At 40.4% G+C, this 20,608-nt stretch overlaps 1 protein-coding gene across 2 annotated transcripts in view; it reads right to left on the bottom strand.

The window, feature by feature from the left end:
- LOC118800366 (Wilms tumor protein 1-interacting protein) overlaps positions 1-19,900 on the bottom strand; it is a 38,286-nt gene extending 18,386 nt beyond the window's left edge. The window contains exons 1-3 of one of the 2 annotated variants that reach the window (XM_036560569.1): positions 19,479-19,900; positions 18,123-19,356; positions 10,282-10,383 (exon numbers count right to left, since the gene is read on the bottom strand). In XM_036560569.1, coding sequence (XP_036416462.1) covers positions 10,282-10,383; positions 18,123-19,314 — 1,294 coding nt within the window. In that variant the 5' untranslated portion in view covers positions 19,315-19,356; positions 19,479-19,900. Of the gene's footprint in view, positions 1-10,281; positions 10,384-18,122 lie in introns of both variants that reach the window. The other variant, XM_036560568.1, reaches the window with a different exon arrangement.
- Positions 19,901-20,608: the final 708 nt, after the last annotated feature.

Raw genomic sequence — 20,608 nt, 5'->3', positions numbered from 1 at the left:
AGCGGACTTCCTGTGCCACTCTCTGGCGCCTGGTATGTTTAGAGAAGAGGGACCATAATCTCCCAGAAGTCCCTCTCTCTGCCTGTGAGAGATCTGCTTTCTGCCTCTGATTCTGCTTTCCCCTTTTATGGGCCTTTGTGCTTGGCTAGTACCCTATTTCTAGACCATACACAATCCCATACAGCAGCCCTTTGTGCTAGGCAGTGGTACTGACAAGAGGTACTTATATGTGAGGACTGATAGAGGCTTTTATGGTGTTGTGAAAGACTGCTGACACAAGGTTAAAGAAGGATGCTAGATGTCTGATAAAATATAAGTCTTTAAGAAAACCTAGCGGCACATCACAATCCCTCATTAGTGAGAACTTCTACTAAAAATAGTAAAAATACTGACACTTTTTTGTCCATAAAATGTGACCAAGCCTGTGAACCACAATGCTCCTCAGGTCATGGAGCTAACTGTGTCTTTTATCTGTGGGTGCCCTGCCCCAAAACACTAGCCCTGCATTGGATACAATACTACTTCTCAGTTGTAGGGTCTTTTTTAACATAAACATTACTTTTTCCTTAATCTTCAAAGCTTCTTCAGCATAGAAGTTTCAAAAACCAGAGAAACTGCAGTGCATGATTTCATGGAATCATTCCTGAGTCACAAAACACTGCATGCCTTTAATAATATGGACTTTTTCTACCTCACTTATTGACAGCCGTCTCATTTGTATTTACGCTGTAACTGATACCTTGGTCTGAGGTAGGTCGACTATGTAAATAACACAAAAATAAAACAAAATTTACTAAAAACTAAACAAAATAAAAATGACGACAATACATTTTCTTCACAGCCCATTGTGGACTTTATACACTTCAGCTCAGGGCTGAACATTAACGACTGCCCTGGGCGAGTAAACGCTAAGTTAGGACAGCAGTGAAAATGAAGCTGGGTAAGCTGATGTTTTGACTTTTGAGACAGCTGAGTCAATGAACCATGTACAGTACTTGAAATTGATTTCATTCACTTTTAGATCCAAAACACTACCTCACTGTAAGAAAAATGGTCTAATCCTTTTGTGTCTTGAGTTAAATATAGCCAGTCACATTGATGATAATTGTCTGTAGAGTGAAGCTTCATTCAAAATGTTGACATTATGTTGGAAACTTTATTTCCTTGTGGAAAAATCTGTTTCTTTTCATTTTTTCAATAATCAATTATTGATTATTATTATTATTAGTAGTAGTAGTATTAGTATTATTATTAAGTTTATTTTAGGAGTAAATTTACTGCCCCAAATACATCTATGCATGTGTGCTTACATATCTTTGAAAAAAAAAGGAAAAGCAAAAATTTGTTTGCGACAATGTAAACTTTCAGTACACTTGTCCAGTTGGTCAAGTTGGGGAAAAATTTTCTGAATTTGATAATCAGTATTCTCAGTATCAGTATTTTCACTTTTAGCAGAATGGTTAACCATTTATTAGTTTAACCATTCCTGTGTCAAATCTACCTTATGGCCATATCCATTGGTCACATACACAGAAATGAGAATGTTTCTGCATGAGAGATGCACAATAATGAAACAAAAACATACAATACAGAGGGGAACAAATAAACGATACAAACTGTGGCTGAGAATGACAGGAAAACAACACATTTAGTATTTAAATGTAGTTGAAAATTTAACCCATCATATTTAAAAAGAAAAATATTCGTATACAACTTTTTTTTTATCATAGATGACAGGTCTACTGTTTGTTAGTGTGTTAAATGTGGCGAGTAGACCAGACACTCTTCTCTCTCCTCTTGTCCTTCTTGGTGCCTCATTCCCTCTCAGGGTCCAGCTGACATAACACACCAAGCATGCTTCCATCTGCTCATCCCACCCATGGACCAAACACTGCACTCACTGGCCACATTCCTTTCCAGCAGGGCCCCTCTTAACATTCAGCCTTCAGCCTCCCTGCACCCTGAAGCCCTACTTTACACTGTGCATTCTCACCACCTACAGAGACTCATAAACAGTGAACACAGGTGGACTCTGGTACTCGCACTCCTCGCACTCCTACTCCTAGCTAATAATATCAATGAAGTTCAATTTCATGATATTTTCCAAATATATTATTATATCAGGGCCATAACTAGGATCAAACTTTTAGGGAGGTCCATTATGCAGAAAAGTGACCTACATCACACTGTGAATAAACTAACTGCTGAATATGTATATTACACCAACTGTCAATTTCTCTTTTTGATTTTTTTAAAATCCGATCATTACTCATTTTGCACCCTTCCATAATTGTCGTGTCTTTTTCCTTTAATTTATATTTTTATATCCTTTCCCATCCCTCAAATTTCCCATAAAATGTTATTACTTTTCCATAAACTCTTTACTCTGTGTCATTTTAATGAAATAACTATTCATTTATCCATTTATTTTCAGCTGTAAATCCAAGCTGAAACCCATACTTACTAAACATAGTAGTCAGTCTATGGTCAAACAACACTTTTTTTCTGAGGTTGGCTGAAAACCAGTCACTGTCTGTGTAGTCTTGCCACTGTTTCCACACTGAATCTCATAAAACTGTTCCGAAACTACCGAGGACCTTAGTGTCCCTGTGCTAGTTACAGACATGGTGGGTGCTGATAACAAACTGAATGCTTTAGGCAAAGGCAGATAGCAGCGGTTACTAAGCAGTGATTGGAGGGTTGAGAAAATAAGGTAGAGTGTGGCTTAGAGCCTAATGATTTTGACTGACCATAACACAGTGACAGCAAAATGTCTTAAAAATTGGGGCATAATAAATATTCTATCCCCATTTGACTGGGTAGGCCTGTGAGTATGCTACCAAATTATTAGAATGTTGCTGTTTCCATATTAAATCTAATGAATGGAGATGAAAAACATGAAAAAAAACCTTCTGAAACTACAGTGGTCCAGGCCTCTGTGCCCTCATACTAGTTACGGCCATGTGTGTTATCACTGAAACAGATGATATTTAGGTTTGCACTAAAAGGGGAATTCCTCAGATTTTTTTTTAAATTCCAAATAATTAAGTGGTTAAGATGTAAACAAAGTCGTTCAGAGTGATTTGATGTGGAATGCCAGGTCAGTATTGTTTACAGTGGTGGTGAAAGGAACCAGACATCTGAAGCGATTAATGTTTCTAAAAGCTCCCTCACAGAAAGTTATTACATGAAAGTTACAAGTAACCTGATGCCTACAACATTATTATCTGATAGTTGTCTAGCTTTTTGCCTAAAATTTTTATTTATTTATTTATTTATTTTATTTATTATTAAAAAATCTTTAAATGGTGGACAGATACATGCATAGTGAAATAATACCTAAAACGTGAATTTTTTCAGATTCACCACCATTTTAACATTATCAATATTACGCACAACAACTGGTTTTTGATTGTAAATAAAATGCTTAGATCTGCATTGTACATATTGCATATACAGGGTAATTCAAAAAGATTCATCTGCTTTCAAAGCACCATATTTTTACAACCGTGAGGTGCCTAGGAACCAATCACATACCAATTGAAGGAGGGGGTCATAGAGTTTTTGACTGTCACTGGAAGATGGCTCCCTTCAGTCTGCAAGGAGATGGAGACCCCTGAGCAGAAAGCGTTTTGCATTCTCCACTTCAATAAGAGTGAATCCGTCATAACTGTGCAGCGTGATTTTCATTGACAGTGAACCTCCAACAGCTCAGAGTATTCGGCGCTGGTTCCACAACATTGGATCTCCGAAATTGCATTGAAAGAGCTGAGAGTACAGTGACGCCCGACATGCTCAATTGAGTATGGGATGAATTTGACTATGGCGTTGATGTTGTCCGTACAGCTGGAGGAGGTTCATATTGAGCACTTGTAAAATTATGTTATAAACTTTATCCTCACTTAAAACATTTACAATTTACTGCATTGTTCTGTAATGATTTACAAGTGAAATAAATCATTTTGAAATCCGATGAATCTTTTTAAATCACACTGTATTATATATTGGCCCTATTAACACATTGTAAAGAAAATCCTGAGTAGGTAAATATCTGTATTGCACCATTTCAAATCAAACCACCCTGAATGGCTTTCTTTACATCTAAATGATTGATTTATGCAGAAATTTTGAAAAATCGGTTGAATTCCTCTTTAATAAAGTAAAGGAACCCATGCTCCCTGAATACTGGCACTCCAAATGAAAACTTGCCACAAACCTGACATAGTTCGTTTTGAATGGACTGTTTTCTTCTCTTTAAATGAAGCCAAAGGGAACCTTACGTAATATTGCAGACACAAAGCACATTTCCAGAAAAGGAAACTTGCTCCTCATTTAAATTTGAACAGCTAGTTTCCTATTAAAAAAAACACTCTGAATCATATGACACACATTGCAGTTGGCTATGGATTTTATGAATTCCATTAAAAATAAAAATCAATATTGTTGTGTGACACTGATACAGACCATATATTATCCAGCACTACTGACAGCCACACACAGCGCCACACAAGAGCTGTTTCAGAGTCATCACGATGAGTGACGGATCAGGCTAAAGGTCCAGCTTCATGGCACACGTTAATGGCTAGCAGCAGACATCAAGAGGCCCTCTCTGTTTGCCTGAGTAATTAGGGGAGAAATTTTAATTGGAGAACTCAGCCATATCAGAGCGCCAGTCATGCAGATGAAAAGCTTAGAAATGCCTCACCAAGTTTCTCTTTCAGTAGTTTTTGGGCACTACTGCAATAGTGGCTGCCAAGCTTAAAGGGGGTATTTATTAAAACGATTTAGAGGATGTTGCTGAACTCACACATGTGGCTCACGTTTGGTCAGCACCTGGTCTCACACCTCACAGCATGTCCACCGAGTCCTCACACGCTGCAGCCAACACACAGTTTAACCCTGACACCTCCACACCAAGCAGAGCCCTGACCTCCAGCTTCCTGATCCATATAGATTTCAACACACAACTACACGAACACCTGACAGCGCTGTGGACAATGACCCCTTACAAACACATAAACCAGACACAGTGCTCAGCAATAATGCTTATCTATTACCAGTGAGAGTTAGTGTCGGACAAGTGGAAGTAAATACACAAGGAAAATAACAAACAGGCTTAAAAATTATTTTACAAAACAAAAACAAATGTGTTCTGAGAATAGGGAATAATAATTTCAGTATATATCTTGAATAGGGCTGTGTTCCAAATATTACAATGCCAATATATTGTGGATAAGCTTGTGGCAATACGAGCACTGACAGGGTGGTGGCTGTATCAATATTTCTGTATTTTCTTCTACACCATGTTAATGTGTGAGTAAAACTGATACTGCATTTAAGTCTGAGAGTGCGACGTTTACAACATCCAAAATGTAGCAAACATGCTCTTTATTTATTATTATTTGTACCAAAGGCTGCATTGGAGAACAAGACATTGCACTTAAGCATGTCACACGTTCGGAACAAATGGAGCACATTAGTTTACCATTTGCTGTTGTGTACATGAATAAAGTATCTATTACTAACAGTTGTTAAAGCCTGTATGACCCTTGTTAGTTGTGTACTCGAGTTAGAATCAATTTCACAGATGTAGATTAATTTGAGGATGTAGTCGGCTATATTAGTTGTGACAAGTACGTAACATTTAGCATTTAAGTTACATGTTTGTAGAACTGCTTTGACTTCGACATTACTACTAAACGGATGATGTACCTGTAATGTATGGGATCTGTGTTCCATGTTAGTGAAGATTTTGTTGTTCACTGATTATTTTACTTTTATAAAGTTTTTTTTTCAACTACAAGTTCTGTGAGTACAAGTGTCTGTTGTATATCTGATGTGCTGTGTCATCACATAGTCTTGTATCGTGACGCTTGTATTGTAACATGTAAAGTATCTCAAAGTTGCTGACAATACCAGCCCAAATCTTAATTGTGTAGAAATTTGGCTAACTAGCTACCAAGACCTCAGCATACTATTAGTGATTTTTTATACTTGTTATGAAGAAAAGGACCATAATACCATTGAAACGACATTAAACTAAGATAATAACATGATTATCGTACTTTTTAACAGGGAAAATACTCACATTTGTGGGTTTCGTTCATGCCATCATATCGTTTTTTTCTTTTTTCCCTCATAACACTTCATTTGGAGTGTGCATCTGAAAAACCTCCGTTTGGAGGGTCATGTAGCCCAAACACTTTGCACTACCCCTCTATCTCAACAAAAATCGGGACACCCTACCCCAGACATGAATGCGTAAAACGGAGGGGTAAGGGCTAAGTGGTAGGGGCAAGTGGTGAAATATGTTTGGGCCTTAAATCTCTCTCTTTCCCTTTCTCTACCTCTCTCTCTCTCGAATCAGAGGATGAGAAGAGCTGGAAAAATGGAGGTTTGTGGTCTCTTTCTCACACACATTACAAATTCTTCAGTGCTGATTTTAACATTGTAAGAAACTCATGTAATACAGCAGTCATTTGCAAATGTTACCGTTGACCTTCATTCCGGACAAGTAATTCTGGTCTTCAGACAAGTAAACAGTAGATTTACTTGTCCATAAGAAAAGACTTCCTCTCTCTTAAAAAAAAAAGCTTAACGTCAATCCCTGAGTCATTCAGAGGTGATTCAGAAGACATGATATCTGATGTCTGCTATATACAACGCAGCCCAACCCAACCACAACATCCATATTCACAGGACACATGATCTTTCAGTTCCACGGTGTCCCTCCATTCAGACCTTTCTTTACACCTTCCTGACACGACCTGAACACAGACACTCCCTGAAACCAAATAAGTGAGTGCAACCAGTTTACCACACACACAAAAGACCAAGAGAGGCAGGACTGTAAGAGATTTAGGGGAAAAGGGACATGCAGTGTCTGCAGGGTACACAGGTAACTAATGGATATGTACTGAAATATGACATTAACTGAATAAATTTAACTGCATCAAAAACATCTTCAGATCCAGAACATTACACAGCATTACTGTTGGAACAAATCTTGTATTCAAAAACGCAAACTTTCTTAAACATTCTTATCTTTCAGTGGAAGTTAAAGTTAAAACTTTATTCCAAGTAATTCTGGACCATTTCATGCAAGGTTTGGTCCCAACAGCAACGATATCCAGGTCCTGGCAGCTGTTTTGCTATCATAGTCACCACTGTCCACCCTCAAATGCTGCATGCCACGTGGCTTGTGATCATTTCTGCAGCCAGCCAGCTCTTTTTCTCCACTCACCTCTGTGCCAATGGCTGATGAAAGAATGATTTTAACAGTTGTGCACTAGCTTGAGCACAAGCAGTTGCAGAGTGAGCCTTTCATACTTCAGTTTCAAACGACTGCTCATAGATCCAATGCCTTTAAAGAGTAAGTCAAGCACTTTATCTGCTGCAGATGATGCACCTCACTAAGAGCTAGTTTGGTACTCTTGGCCCACATTGCTGCATTTTAGTTGTAGTTCACTTTGGGATTTCATAAGGGATATTCACAGGTACTCGAGAACTTGGTTGACCATTTGAGGTGGCAGTATTCAAATACTGAAATCACTCTTTGGGTACTTGTAGCATTTCCATATGGAAAGACAGAGAAAATACACAGACCAACTACTAAGTAAAATGCCAAATATCCTATACTTTGCTACTCTGAAAAATAGTGCCGTAATATGGACGTGTGGCCAAAGACACACTGAGAACGTGAATGAGATGGAGTTTGTATGGTTTTATAACTAAACAGGCTAAGCTGTTGTTAGAACCAGTTTAAATATATTTCTGAAAAACTAACATCGTCAACTGAAGAGGAGAAAAACACCTGTAGAAGACGACGACTCCCCATGAGCATCCTGTGTTGTACTAGTTAGCTGACCTTTAGCTTGTTAGCTCACCTGAGTGTCCATTGTATCACTTATCTGACATGAAAACCTACCCATTTCCCTCAGCTATTTTTGTATAATAAAACATGGTTTGTTCTCCTCTCATTCATTTAAATTAAATGTTTTTCCTTCTTCATGTTTAACCAGTAATCCGTTCGTGAACTCTTATGGATACTTGGCTATAAAAATTTATAAAATTGCTGTAATACATGGCCTCCTTGCTACGTTTTTTAAAAAGGTCTGGCTAATACATGATATAAATAATGTGTGGTGTCTTGTGCGAATATGAAGTATTACAACAGCTTTAAACATGCCTTAACCACTTTCATATTTATTCATAATTTTACTGTTACTGCCTGTACTGTACGTCTGGTACTAGTCTGTTTAAAGCGGTTCAGATGTACACTTTCCTAAGGGAAACTTTAACTTTAAAATAATGTCCATGTTAAATATGACGAAAAAGAATACGATTGATTTTGTTAACGTTTTATTTAGCAATGTTTGATTTACTTTAATTCTTAGTAAACAGATAGTGACTAACAGTCCGTGTGCACAGGTGTGCAGCCGCAATGGATGTTAGTAAACAAGATGCCTAGAGAGGTAGACAGACAGATATAGTAGGTATGTAATGATTCCAATACTAGGGGTGTCATGATACACGTTAAAATTAATTTTTAAAAGATTCAAGATGAACATCCATAATTTAAAGACGAATGGACTTATTTATAAGCACTCCAGTTGGCATCCTGATACATTTAATCTGCAACAAGAAACTGTCAAACACAATAAAACTGGATTCAGCTTCCCGCCCGCCAGCTTCCTGTTCGAATTTTTACATTCCACCTTAAATGGTGCAGCAGTTTCATTCTGGCACCTGCCAGTATCTGGCAGGATACCCTTTCCGCAAAAGTAGAATAGTTTCTTGTAAAATGTATTAGGCTGAAGTGCTTCTCCTTCGCCAGCTTCTTGTTCAAATTAAAGGAATTAAATGGTGCCTGAGGCCCCAGAATGTAACTGCTGCACCATTTAAGGTGGAACGGGAAAATTCTGAAGCTGGCGAGTCTCGGCAGCTACTTCTCCCTGCAGGATTAGAGCAGCTGCTAAGTGCCGATTCTGAACAGGCGAAACAAATAACTCTCTCCACAGGAATGTTAATAGCTAACAATTTTCACCACTATTTGGTCCACCTCTAGCTGGCTGTAGATTCCACACTTTGCAAGGTGTGATTGAGCTACGTTAAAAAATCCACTCTCACCCATTTCAGCCAGAAAGTAAGTGTACAAACCCGAGATCATATTGTAACTTGTAATGCTCAGTTTATTTTATATTCAGATACAGCCTTATAGTTTACTTTTATATAGATATTGCCCTTTTGTTTATATTCTTTTTTATTTATTTTATGCCTTCCAAGAAAATGATTTGTGCCAGTTATCCCTTCAACAAGCAGCGTTGTCTTTTAGAGACAAATGAAACAATGAATGTTTGCAACAGCTTTTGCTTCATGGAAACCATGTTAATGACTAAAACTCAGCATCTGGGTGCATACTATCCTGTAGTATTATCCTGTTAGTGGGCTAGCACAGCCAAACTAATCTGTGTAGTCTATAGTTAGAGCTTTATAGAAATCAAACATACGATACTGAAAGTCTCATTGAATCCTGAACTCACACAAACACATCATCTAAACCGCTCATCCTTCTGGGTCACAGTAGGGTGCTGTAGCCTATCCTAGCTGTCATTGGGCGGAAGGCAGGTTACACCCTGGACAGACCACCAGTCCATCGCAGGGCAGACAGACAGACATACACAATCACACACACAGGGGCAATTCAGCATGTCCAAGCAGCCTGACTGCATGTCTTTGGACCGTGGGAGGAAACCGGAGTACCTGGAGGAAACCCACGCAGACACGGGGAGAACATGCAAACTCCACACAGAAAGGACCCCGGCCCGGAATCAAACCCAGGCCCTTCTTGCTGTGAGGCGACAGCGCTACCCACTGCGCCACTGTGCCGCCTGATCCTGAACTCAGAATTGAAATATTTTCATTTAAAGCCTGAAAATATGTATATCATTACACTTCTAATAGATAGGAGGGCAGAATAATTTGGAGAAAATATCAGACTGCATTTTTTCTTACTGATATTGTGACTGCAATTTAAACTGTGATTATTTTCTACAAATTATAGTCTTTTTCTTTTTTGGCCACTAGCACATCCGCTTTTTAAGTGTTATTAGGTTAAATTGCCCCACTTAAAACTTAGGACAAATGTTGTTGACAATGTAAACTACATTTCAAATTACAGCTCTTGCACTTTTAAAATTGTACTTCTTCAAACTGCGATATAAAAACTATTAATCTTTGATTAGATAGATAGTGTGAAGTGTGTATAATTAGGATACTTACTGCAGGCACTGCAGGTGAAGCAGCTGTCGTGGTAGAGGCTGCCCATGGCCTGGCATGCCTGGCTGGCCCCATACACAGCCTTACTGCATTTCACACAACTGCCTGCAAAGAAGTACCACAAGACAACCATATCAGCCAAGCAGCACAACACTCTACTTCTTATTATTTACAAAGTTCAATAAACAGAGCAGTGGTAAAGTCTGCAGGCTCGCTGCTGGAGAGATGTGGGTTTGATCTCATGTAGAAACCACACAAAACAGCACTCACTGGGTTTCTGTGGTGCCAGTTCTCTGTACACCGCTTGTGTTCCAGTCTATATTTAAAAAATCTATTCATTTAACGACATGAAATCGTATACAAAACCATTTGTCAAACCAATATAAAGGGAAAAAAAAAGGTGGGAGAGGTGGGAGAGGTGAAAGGCAGAACAGGCTGGTAACACTCTGTATCAATATAGACGGAAATATAATCCAATTCGCTTGTTTGGTTTGGCACACAGGCTGAGAATTCTGCCCCATGAACACAGTAATCAGACTACGAAGGGTTCCCACCAAACACTGCCAAACATACTAAACATACTCACACGCACACACTCTCTATCAACAGGATGTGGAAAAAAGTATTAGGAAGCAAAGTACAGATAAAAAAAGAAAGAGAAAAGGAATGAGAATGAGAAAGACTAGGACAAACTTTTACCATACTCCAACTCGAGGCAAGCATAGTGTGAGGGCCGTGTGCTGTGACATTTCCTATCACGCTGTTTATTGTGAGAGGACAGGCCTGATTACAGTATTTCCCCTCCAATCCCTCCATTTCACCTCGTCTGCCAGCTCAGCCTCCACAGCTCCACAGGACTGGTGCAGAGACATAATTATGGCCCAGTCACAATAACGACTCTCACTTAGTGCACAGTGAAACCATACAAGAGAGCAAAAGGAAACTGAGCCCTTTATAATGTGTTACTTTCAGTCTCCCATCTGGTGAAATCCAACCAATACAAACAACACAGGAAAAACTCAATTCAGATTTATGTTAAAAATACTGAATACACAAATGTGACAAGAACTATAACTTTTTTTCTCACAAGTCTTATTTTGTCCAAAAAATAAGCATATACAGTGCTGTGCAAAAGTCAGAGACCACCCTTCATTTATTTGATGTCCAATGAAAATGGCCAATTAGTACAGATTAGAAAACTTATTTAATAGCAAAATACACATAAGCCTGCATCACCAAGTATGATATGACATTGTTCAGTATTTAGTGTGCCCATTCTTTACTTTTACACAGCTTACTCCTTTCACAAGACTTGCTTCCAGTTTTTACAAAAATCTGCAGGGATATTTCTGTTCCAGAGATATCTCCAGGGAATTCCACACCTCCAAGTTCAGTCTTAGAAGTTGGTTGCATTTTCTGTTTCACACAATCCACGTAATCCCAAACACATTCAGGGATGTTGAGGTCTGGACTCTGGGGTGGTCAGTCCATTGTTCCGAGAACACCAGCAGCTTCTTTGTTTGATCTGCCACAATTTTTTTGTCTACTACCTTTTCTCAGTAACAGCTTATTGACAGCTACACATTGTTCCCGAACCATAGCGTTGAGCTGTCCTCTCACAAGATAAAAAATGCTGTGGATTGTTTCAGATCTGAGCAAGAGTGGAGCTTCAGTTTCCCCTATTTATCAAAGGCGAAAGCTTTAAGTACTGTTTATATGATGGTGACAGTTTTGCTGGTCTACCAGGTCTTGCACAGTTGTTAGTAGTCTATATTTTCCTCTGTATCTCTAAATAATTTTTTAACTCCTGTTTAGAAAACATTTGTTTTTCCACTTATTTCCCTTTGACTTTCCTTTTCGTTATGCAAGTGGACTGTCTTACATCTAATCTCTTCAGAAATGTCTTCTTAAAAATGAATAACTTGTCCTTAATACCCAATTTGACTTAAATAATTTAAGGGTGGCATCTGGCTTTTACATAGCAGTGTACTTTACTGAACATTATTCAAGCCCTTTATAACTGATTCAAACATTCCAAAACAGTTGAATTGCCACCTTCAGATTGATGCATTTTTACAACCCATAATACACTGACAAGAATCTGACAAGGAGAAGACTCCACACAACTTGACACCCACTGAGAGTGGAGGACTTCTGTTGATGTATTAGCTCTAGGTGGTCATGTGTGGGCATCAATCACCATTTAGAACATAAGAAACTGAGCTAACTGCCAGATAAAATACCAGGCATTTAACACATGAATAAAACCTAATTCAAAAAACACTTCAGTCAGCTCCATGAAGGACGCCCAACGATTATCACAAGACCTATGGCTGTGCCGCTTGATGAAAAGAACACAGAAGAGTTTCCTTTGTGAGGCTTTCACAACATTCCTTCTGTACATGTGCGTGGCTAACAGTACGCTCACAGCAGATTAGAAAAGGCAAGATCAACAACATCCCACAGAGCTAACAGCATTACCCAGAGCAAACTCTCCTCAGAGGAAGAGCTCCCCAGCCAGAAGCTGGAATGGACTCTCACAAAGAAGCCTCTGTTTCCTCTGGTATCCAGCAAACATCAGGCAGCCAACCTCTGCCCACTCTGTAAAGCCTGCCTTAAAGGAACCAACCACCCTCGAGCTTTTAGCACTACTAGAAGACACTACCACACCCACACTGCTTGCCTTATGAGCAAAGCTTTCCACACAAGAACACCACTGAATCAAGCTACTCCATTATACTTTGTAATATTACTTTACATAGGCAAATCCCTTACTCAGCTGAGACACTGGTACTGGGACCTGGCGCTGCTGTAGTGTTGTTGGGTTGGTGAGCATGTTATTATACTGATATAAACTCTGTAATACATCCATCTTAAAATAGCAGAGAAGTAGCTCACACGATACCTCAGTAACCACATAATGTCACATGATAACAGTAAAGGTGGGGTAGTAGAGTGTTTGAGCACTCTTGGCATGGTATATAAACAGATACATATTTCATTTTAAAGCTTAGTTTCAGTATCAGAAATGAAAAAGCAGCATTGTGCCATCTGTGATAAACATTATGCTATGAAATATTTTAATCAGATGAAAATACATTTAAAAGTCACAACACAAATTGCATAAAGAAGTTAGAAATCCATCATGCAGCAGAACTATTAGGAAGTTTCACATAGTTGGTAATACTTTGGTGATGATTTGTGCAACTATTGCGAAAATGGTTTTCATTCATACTGCCCAGCCCTAAATGCCATGTCAAAATACAGAGTTCCTGGAATGAAAATAAGCTTCCTGTGTAGTAGAATCTCAGCAATATCTCCCGCTAAGAGGAAGTCTTCAGTCCATGTCCTGCCATAAGGAGGGGGGAAGTGTTCAGACTCTGTACCCAGTGACCTGCACTCAGTGTCAGAGGCACAAGTACACTCCAGTCTAAAGACCTGTCCTATAAGGCCCTGTGGTCCTACTCAACATCTGCACTTTGGTGACATCAATAACTTTTGAAAGTACAGGGCAAGAAACCTACTAGGTAAGTGTGCATTTGGGAGAAACCCATGCGATTAATAGGCTGCACATGTTCTGTACCAAGTGAAGTGATGCTTGCAATCATACTCAGCGATTTAAATCAGATTATTTCTTATTTACAGTGGCTCAATCCAGATTACAAGAATAATGCAGCTCAATGGCAAGTTGAATTTATAGACAAATGCATTTTACCTCAGACTTGAATATCTTCTCCAGCCATAATGGTCAGGCAGCTGTAAACAAAGCCCTCCACTTTGACTGGTCCTGTGAGTTTTGGTTAAGAGTTCACAATGATGTGGTCCACAGTAAGAGTGCACAGAGGGTGTCTGTGAGTGCTCCTTTGTGTGAGGGATCTGCTGTAAGAATGCATGAACTCGCTCCTCAGCAAGGGTTGGGTGGTATTACAGTAATAAGGTACACCACGGTATTTAAAAATGATTATGTGTCACATTTCTAATCCACGTCTGAACTTTCAAACAATCTCCACCCATTTATATTTTAGAGGGGCTTACAGTTTGATAGGTACGGCTTGGAGTTGAAGATAGCGGCTTAGCAACTGCTAAGAGCTAGACACCAGAGAACATGTTCCATTTCAGCTTTCACTCTAACACTGATCACTCGACTTTACACTCTCATGATATCTTCAAAATGGGCGTCATTTTCACATCAGCTAGCTGGAACTAAGCCTGTGCTGTGGTGTGTGGCATGTTTGGCCTGCTAACAAAACTATTGCTGTCTTAGCCAAAATGCTACAATCCCAAACACCACAGAACAGGTTCGACTTCTACATGATGTCTCTCCAATACCAGTCACTCAACTCTGCTCTGACGGACATTTGTTTTTATCATCTAAACTTGTTTCAGCAGAGCACCAGCTAATCAGAATCAAACCTGTACTGTAGTGTGTGGCACTGTTTGGATCTACAGCCTGTTCACTAAGCTAATGTTAAGTCAGCTAATCAGCCTACACATCCAAACACCACGGAAAAGGTTTAATTACCCATGGACTCTCTTAGAGCGGCAATCCAATCAGGACCCTCAGCATCCAACTGCTGAACACCACCTTAGATGAACAGTCATGTTTATGGAATCCTGTATACTTTCTTGATAGCTTTGACAATCTGGCATCAACTACCTAAAACCTCACATTAGAGTCAGAGAGCAGCCAGACACTCGACAGACATAATCTGACATAATCTGTTATGGTGGATTAATCAGCTCTAAACTGTAGGGATTAGAAAAGGGCTCTTTTATTCTTTTATTGACAGATCCAGCAAGCATTCGCAAACATAAAAGCACACACACACAGAAGCTCAGATTGGCTTCACTTGGCTAAAGTTCAAATGTTAAGAGAGGCAGCCAAGAAAACTTGAGGCAGAATAAAGATAAAGACACTCGGTGGACAGAAAGATTAAGTAATCCTTTATCAAAACAGCACTGAACATACCACTGCAACTGTCCCCTGCTGGTGTGTTTGCGTGTGCAAGCCGGGACCCCCGCCACCACCCCTTTCTTTCTCTTCCTGCTCCATGCTCACCCCCTCCTCATATCTCATCCACTGTCTCTTCCAAAACAAAAGAGACCAACAGGGTGGGGCCATGCTTAACTGACTCCAGACAGAAGGAAGGTCACTGTAGCTCTTTTCCATTTGGATGTCAACAGCAAGAGTCCCTCTCACGTTTGGACTCTATTGTAGCTCTTCCCTATTTATTATCATCCCATGGCCCTGGCCCTGGCCCTCCGTAAATTCCAGAGCCAGTTTTCCAGACATTCCTCAACATCCCCCTGGTGCACCACTTTGGCTCTGTGCTCATTTTCCCAGAAACTTTGTGCACTGCTTTGCCTATCAGTGAGGTGCACACTGCATGTATGGAAGCTTCAAAAAGGTCTGAGCTAGCTTAGATCAAAGAAGATGTTTCTGTGTAGAAAAAAAAGGTAATCTCTTATGTTAGACTGGGGAAAATAGCTCCATCCCTAAAAAAATGAATTATACAGATTTGCAGACTTTTAACTTAGAAAACTTTCATGATTTTTTGACCAAAGAATTCAAGACACTGAGTGGAGAGCATCATGCAACGCAATGCCATCTTTAAAGACCAAAGACTGAGAATAGACACAGAGCTCAACTCTCACTCACCTCTCACTCTCTGTGTCATCAAAAGCATGACTAGGCTGGAAATATGCTTGTCCAATATGCATGTCCAAGGCCAAAATCTTCATTTGTCACAGCGTATGAGTCAGAGAAAGATTCTCAGTCTGAAGCAAAAGGACAGGGGTCAGCAGGACCTAAATGAGGACAGGCAGCCAGGCACGCACTACTCATCATGTGACAGATCCTTTAGTTGCACAAAAGCTAGCAATCACTTAGTGGTTGCACTAGTATGTTTAAAGTAGGCTTAGCAACACTTTAGTGAATGTGCTGGACTGCTGGGATACTCAGAGAATTTGGGTCTCTGTATAACTACATACTTCTGTATCTCATCTAAGTCGGTGCAAGTCAGAACACTGTTGCTTTACAGTAGATGCAGTCATCCCTCACCCTTCAAATCCTCTTAAACAAAGCTAAATTCAGGACCATTTGTAGGGTGCAACTTTTCAGCATATTTTCCATGGACCCTTATTAAAATATTTCCATATCAGCACTTCAGGAGGGTTCAGATAAAGAAACGACTAAACTTTTGGTGAATAATACACGATAAACATTCCAAAAGCCAAGAACAAAAAACCTTGGAGATAAGTAGATTGGTAGACAGGGTCAAAGTTCACACTCCCACAATTCAGCAAAAACCAAGTAACTAGGAAGCAAACAAGTGCGATACACAGTAATAAAAAAGGAACTGAAAGTGTGGCAATGCTGGCTTACAAGCTAGGTTTTGATGACACCCTCCACACCCTCCCCCCCAAAAAAATTCAGTTGGTCACATCTGTGAGCACTCTCCAAGCTGCTTTTCACACCCACTTTTTCTGCACTGTCTGACTGCTCCATTACGTTTAGTAAACTTGTGTATTTCTTAATAGCTGCCTAAGGGCTGTTTCAATTTATTACAAGACCACTAGTAAAAAGGGCCATTCATAAAATAAATCTCCCCAAAAAACTCTTTTACACATGTACTTACCAACCACACACACTTAACCTACACAAAAACAGAGTGCAAGACTTTTTAATAACGCCATTAAACCCAGAGGTGTTTACTCGGTTCCACAAAAGTGACATTCTGATGGATTAGAGCTTTTCTTGGACTGCTTCTCACATTCCAGGTTAATTTTAGACCAAAAAGATCACAAAAATGAAAAGCTCCTAACAGTCCTCAGTTCATATGCTAAAGATGCTGGAAGTACCAAAACATTCCACTGCAGTTCTTTAGGAAACTGGGTACATGAGGAGTGTTAGGTCTGTTAACTTTTTACTAAGAATGCAGAATCACCAGATTTTTGCTCCATACAATCAGCTATTGGTCAATTTATTATTTTTATTTTGGTCAGTTGGAGTACTTTTATGATGTGAGGTAGGCCAGTGAATTCACAATGTATTTGAAAGCTGCTGCTACACCTATACCAAAACGTTGTAGCATAGCATAGTTATTTAAATAGGAAACTTTTGTTTACAATATTTACAATAAAAACAGTTTGGACTGTTAAGGATTAAATAATGTTATTTATATTGTGACTCTGGATAATAAAAAGTGCTTAAAATATTCTAGCGGGTTCCATTTGTTCATTTATCCCACTCCCTATTAGCTCTGGGTACAAAAAAAAAAACGGCCACAAAAATCATCCTTAAAAATCCGTGATCAGTGCATCCCTACTTTTTACTCCAGCTCAAGTTGTGTTTTGTCTCTACTTCTAATTCTATGCAAGTCTTTACTATACTTTTTAATGACATGCTGACCTCTTTATTAGATTTATAAGAGAGCTGAACAGCTTTCCTAGGATAGTTTATTACCAAGGCCTAGAGACAGGCTGAGGAGATTTAAGGATGATGAGATGAAGCAAATGAGACAAATGATTAACACAAGACTTGAGTCATGACTCCACAGGCTGGAGACGGACCAGCAGTGGGGAGCAGCAGTATATCATTCACACATACGCACACACACACACCACTCAGACACTTGGCTGTTTCGCTCAAGCTGGCAAGACTCTCTCACTCACACACACATAGACACACACACAGTGAAGGTCAAGTGGAAACCGGCAGCGTGTTTTTCGATCACTGGGCTGTCAAATACAGTTTGCCTCTCAAAAATTACAGATGAGAAAACGATTAAAAAGAAGAAGAAGAAGTAAAAAAAAACGGGAGGGAGTGATCACGTCAGGCTTACCGAAGTAGTCGGCCTTAGGCTGGGCGTCCATCTCCTTTTCCAGGCGTTCGGTTAGAGCTTCTAATTTTATTTCAGCCACAGATGGCCCATGCTCCTGCTGTATATGGAGAGTATGGCATGGCAGTTTGAGTGCCCGCGGGGGGCTGGGGGCTTCGCTGCGGGCCGGCTGCTCGGCTGCAGCTAATTGAGCGAAAGAGGTTGCCTGGCTGCCTGGCATGGCCGGACCCCCCTGCGCTAGACCATGGCCTGCTTTGGGACTGCTCTGATGAGATTCTGGCTGGCTGTGTGCTGGTGGGGTAACCTGGGTAGGCCCAATGCTCTGAGGAACCCCATTGAGGCGTGGGTCTCCATGAGCAGGCCTTTGAGCTGGGGTGGGCTCAAAGTGATGAGAGGGGGTCCCGTGAGTCGGAGGCTGGTGGTAGGAGTCTGTGGATGCTCTGTAGGTGCCTGTGGGTGATCGTGGGACAGAATCAGGCTTGCCAGTACTTGGAAAAGTTTGGGATGGCAGGTTTTGATGAAGTGGTGGAGTGACTCCATGGTTCTGACCAGCTCCTGGTGTGCTCGGACTTGTTGAACTGTTGCTAAGGGTGGGTGATGATGCCTGACAGGGAGGATTGTTCCTAGTGGCCCAAGTACCAGAAGGGCTGGGAGGGTGGCCTGTATGTGTAGGCGATGACTGGATGTGAGAGTTTCCAGGGCTGACTGGTGAGTGATGGTAGGAATCCACACGCTCCTTATGGTCATGGCTGTTTCCATAGCTATAACCCCTGTTGCCGGGAGCGTCATGTTGGGTGGCTGGATGATGTTTCTGGCCCTCATATGATGAATACTGATTAATGCTGGCTGCGCTTGGCATGGGCCCGGACAGTATGGGCGGCTTAGCTGCAGCCTCGCCCCCCTGCCTGCAGCTACTGATAGGTGGTCTGTCTTTGGTGTAAAACGTGCCGTCTGACACTTTCCCGTGACCCCCGTTCAGCCTCGCCGCCAGGCTGTTTTTGGCCATCTCCTCTTGGTGCTTCTGCATGTGGATTTTGGTCATTTTCGAGGCGAACACTCTCCGGGTCTCCTCAAAGTCGGGGTTGTTTCCCGCGTCTCTCTTCATTCGGAACAAACCGTCCTTCGACGCCTCGTACATGTTGAGGTCTTCAATAAATTTACTCGCCTCGAGCCCCAAGTCTTCGTATTTATCCATGTTTGCGAAGCTTTTATCAGTATTTCAGGACACTGTTAACTACTGAAAGGACCGGGAGTGAAGAAGTCACTTCAAAATGTGGACTTTTTCCATGTTAAAAAGTAAGCAGTTCAAATGAAAACACGTTGAAAAGTACAAGCGAGTCCAGCAGTAACTGTACTTACAGCAGGAATGAACTTCTATCCAGGAACAGCTCGCTGTGATCCGTGTGGGGGGAAAATAACAGAAAACGTCTTCTTTACACTTTAAAAAGGGAAAATGTGATCAAACTCCGTCCTCAAAGCGGCGTAAGAGTGAATGAAGCGGCTGAGTGAGAGAGAGAGAAAGAGAGAGATCCTCCTCAGCTGCTCTTCCCTCGCGATGCTGCTGCCGCCTTTAAGACGCTCGCGCTCACGAGACCACCTCCACAAACTTCAGTCAGAAGTTCCTCGCGAGCTGTGAGAGAGTGTGTGGACTCACCCCTCCGGCGCGGTGTGTCTCTCTCTCAGCTGCTCGCTGTGCAGTCAGATATGAGCAGCTCTCAGTCGGCTTAAACGGTTGAATGTACCACGCAGCTCTGCTTCCAGTGTTTCTTTAGTATTTAAAGGCGCAGTAACATAAAAACACAGGAGGGTCTGAACTCAGCACAGCCCACCAACACAGTCTGGAATCCTCTGATTACTGCTGTTTCACTCAATAATAACTTCTAAAGTGTTGTTAATGCTATACTATATATCAGAAGGTAGTTTATTTTATTTCATAAGTGTTCTGGGAACAGTGACAGTCTACTGTATTATACTGTATGTTACAGTCATTTCTTGATAAGTTGCCTCCCTGAAATTTGATCACCATGTTTATTGTGATGTGTAATTTTACTATACCTTCATTCTCAATGCTGAACAGCTTTCTCAGTCATAGAATCACCTCCTCCATTCATCTAAAAGTTCACTATTTTTACAGCTTCTTACTAATCAGTTGGACTCTGTGAAGTTGTAGAGCAGTAGTGTCTCAACAGAATCATTTTGCACGTGTCTTCAACAAATGGATTTTATGTTAATGAAAACAATGATTCTCAACTTTTGAATGGTAGTGCACTGACCACTTGAGCACAGAGGCACTGTTTGAGCTATAGAAATAATTTAGAACAATTACAAATCGTTCAATTTCTCATTCTATAAAACTTTAGCTGCTTTATAGATGTTGAGTCTGTCTTTAAATTACATTCATCTAAATGTATATTAAATGGAACTAAACTTGAGTGTTATAGATTCTATTAAATCTAACCCTAAACCTGGACCAAAACCTAACCTTAATG

This window comes from Colossoma macropomum, unplaced genomic scaffold (genome assembly GCF_904425465.1).
Source record: "Colossoma macropomum unplaced genomic scaffold, Colossoma_macropomum, whole genome shotgun sequence".
NCBI classification, from domain to species: Eukaryota; Metazoa; Chordata; class Actinopteri; order Characiformes; family Serrasalmidae; genus Colossoma; species Colossoma macropomum.
The sequence above is the reverse complement of the archived record's forward strand: the minus strand, read 5'-3'. Positions and strand labels throughout refer to the sequence as shown.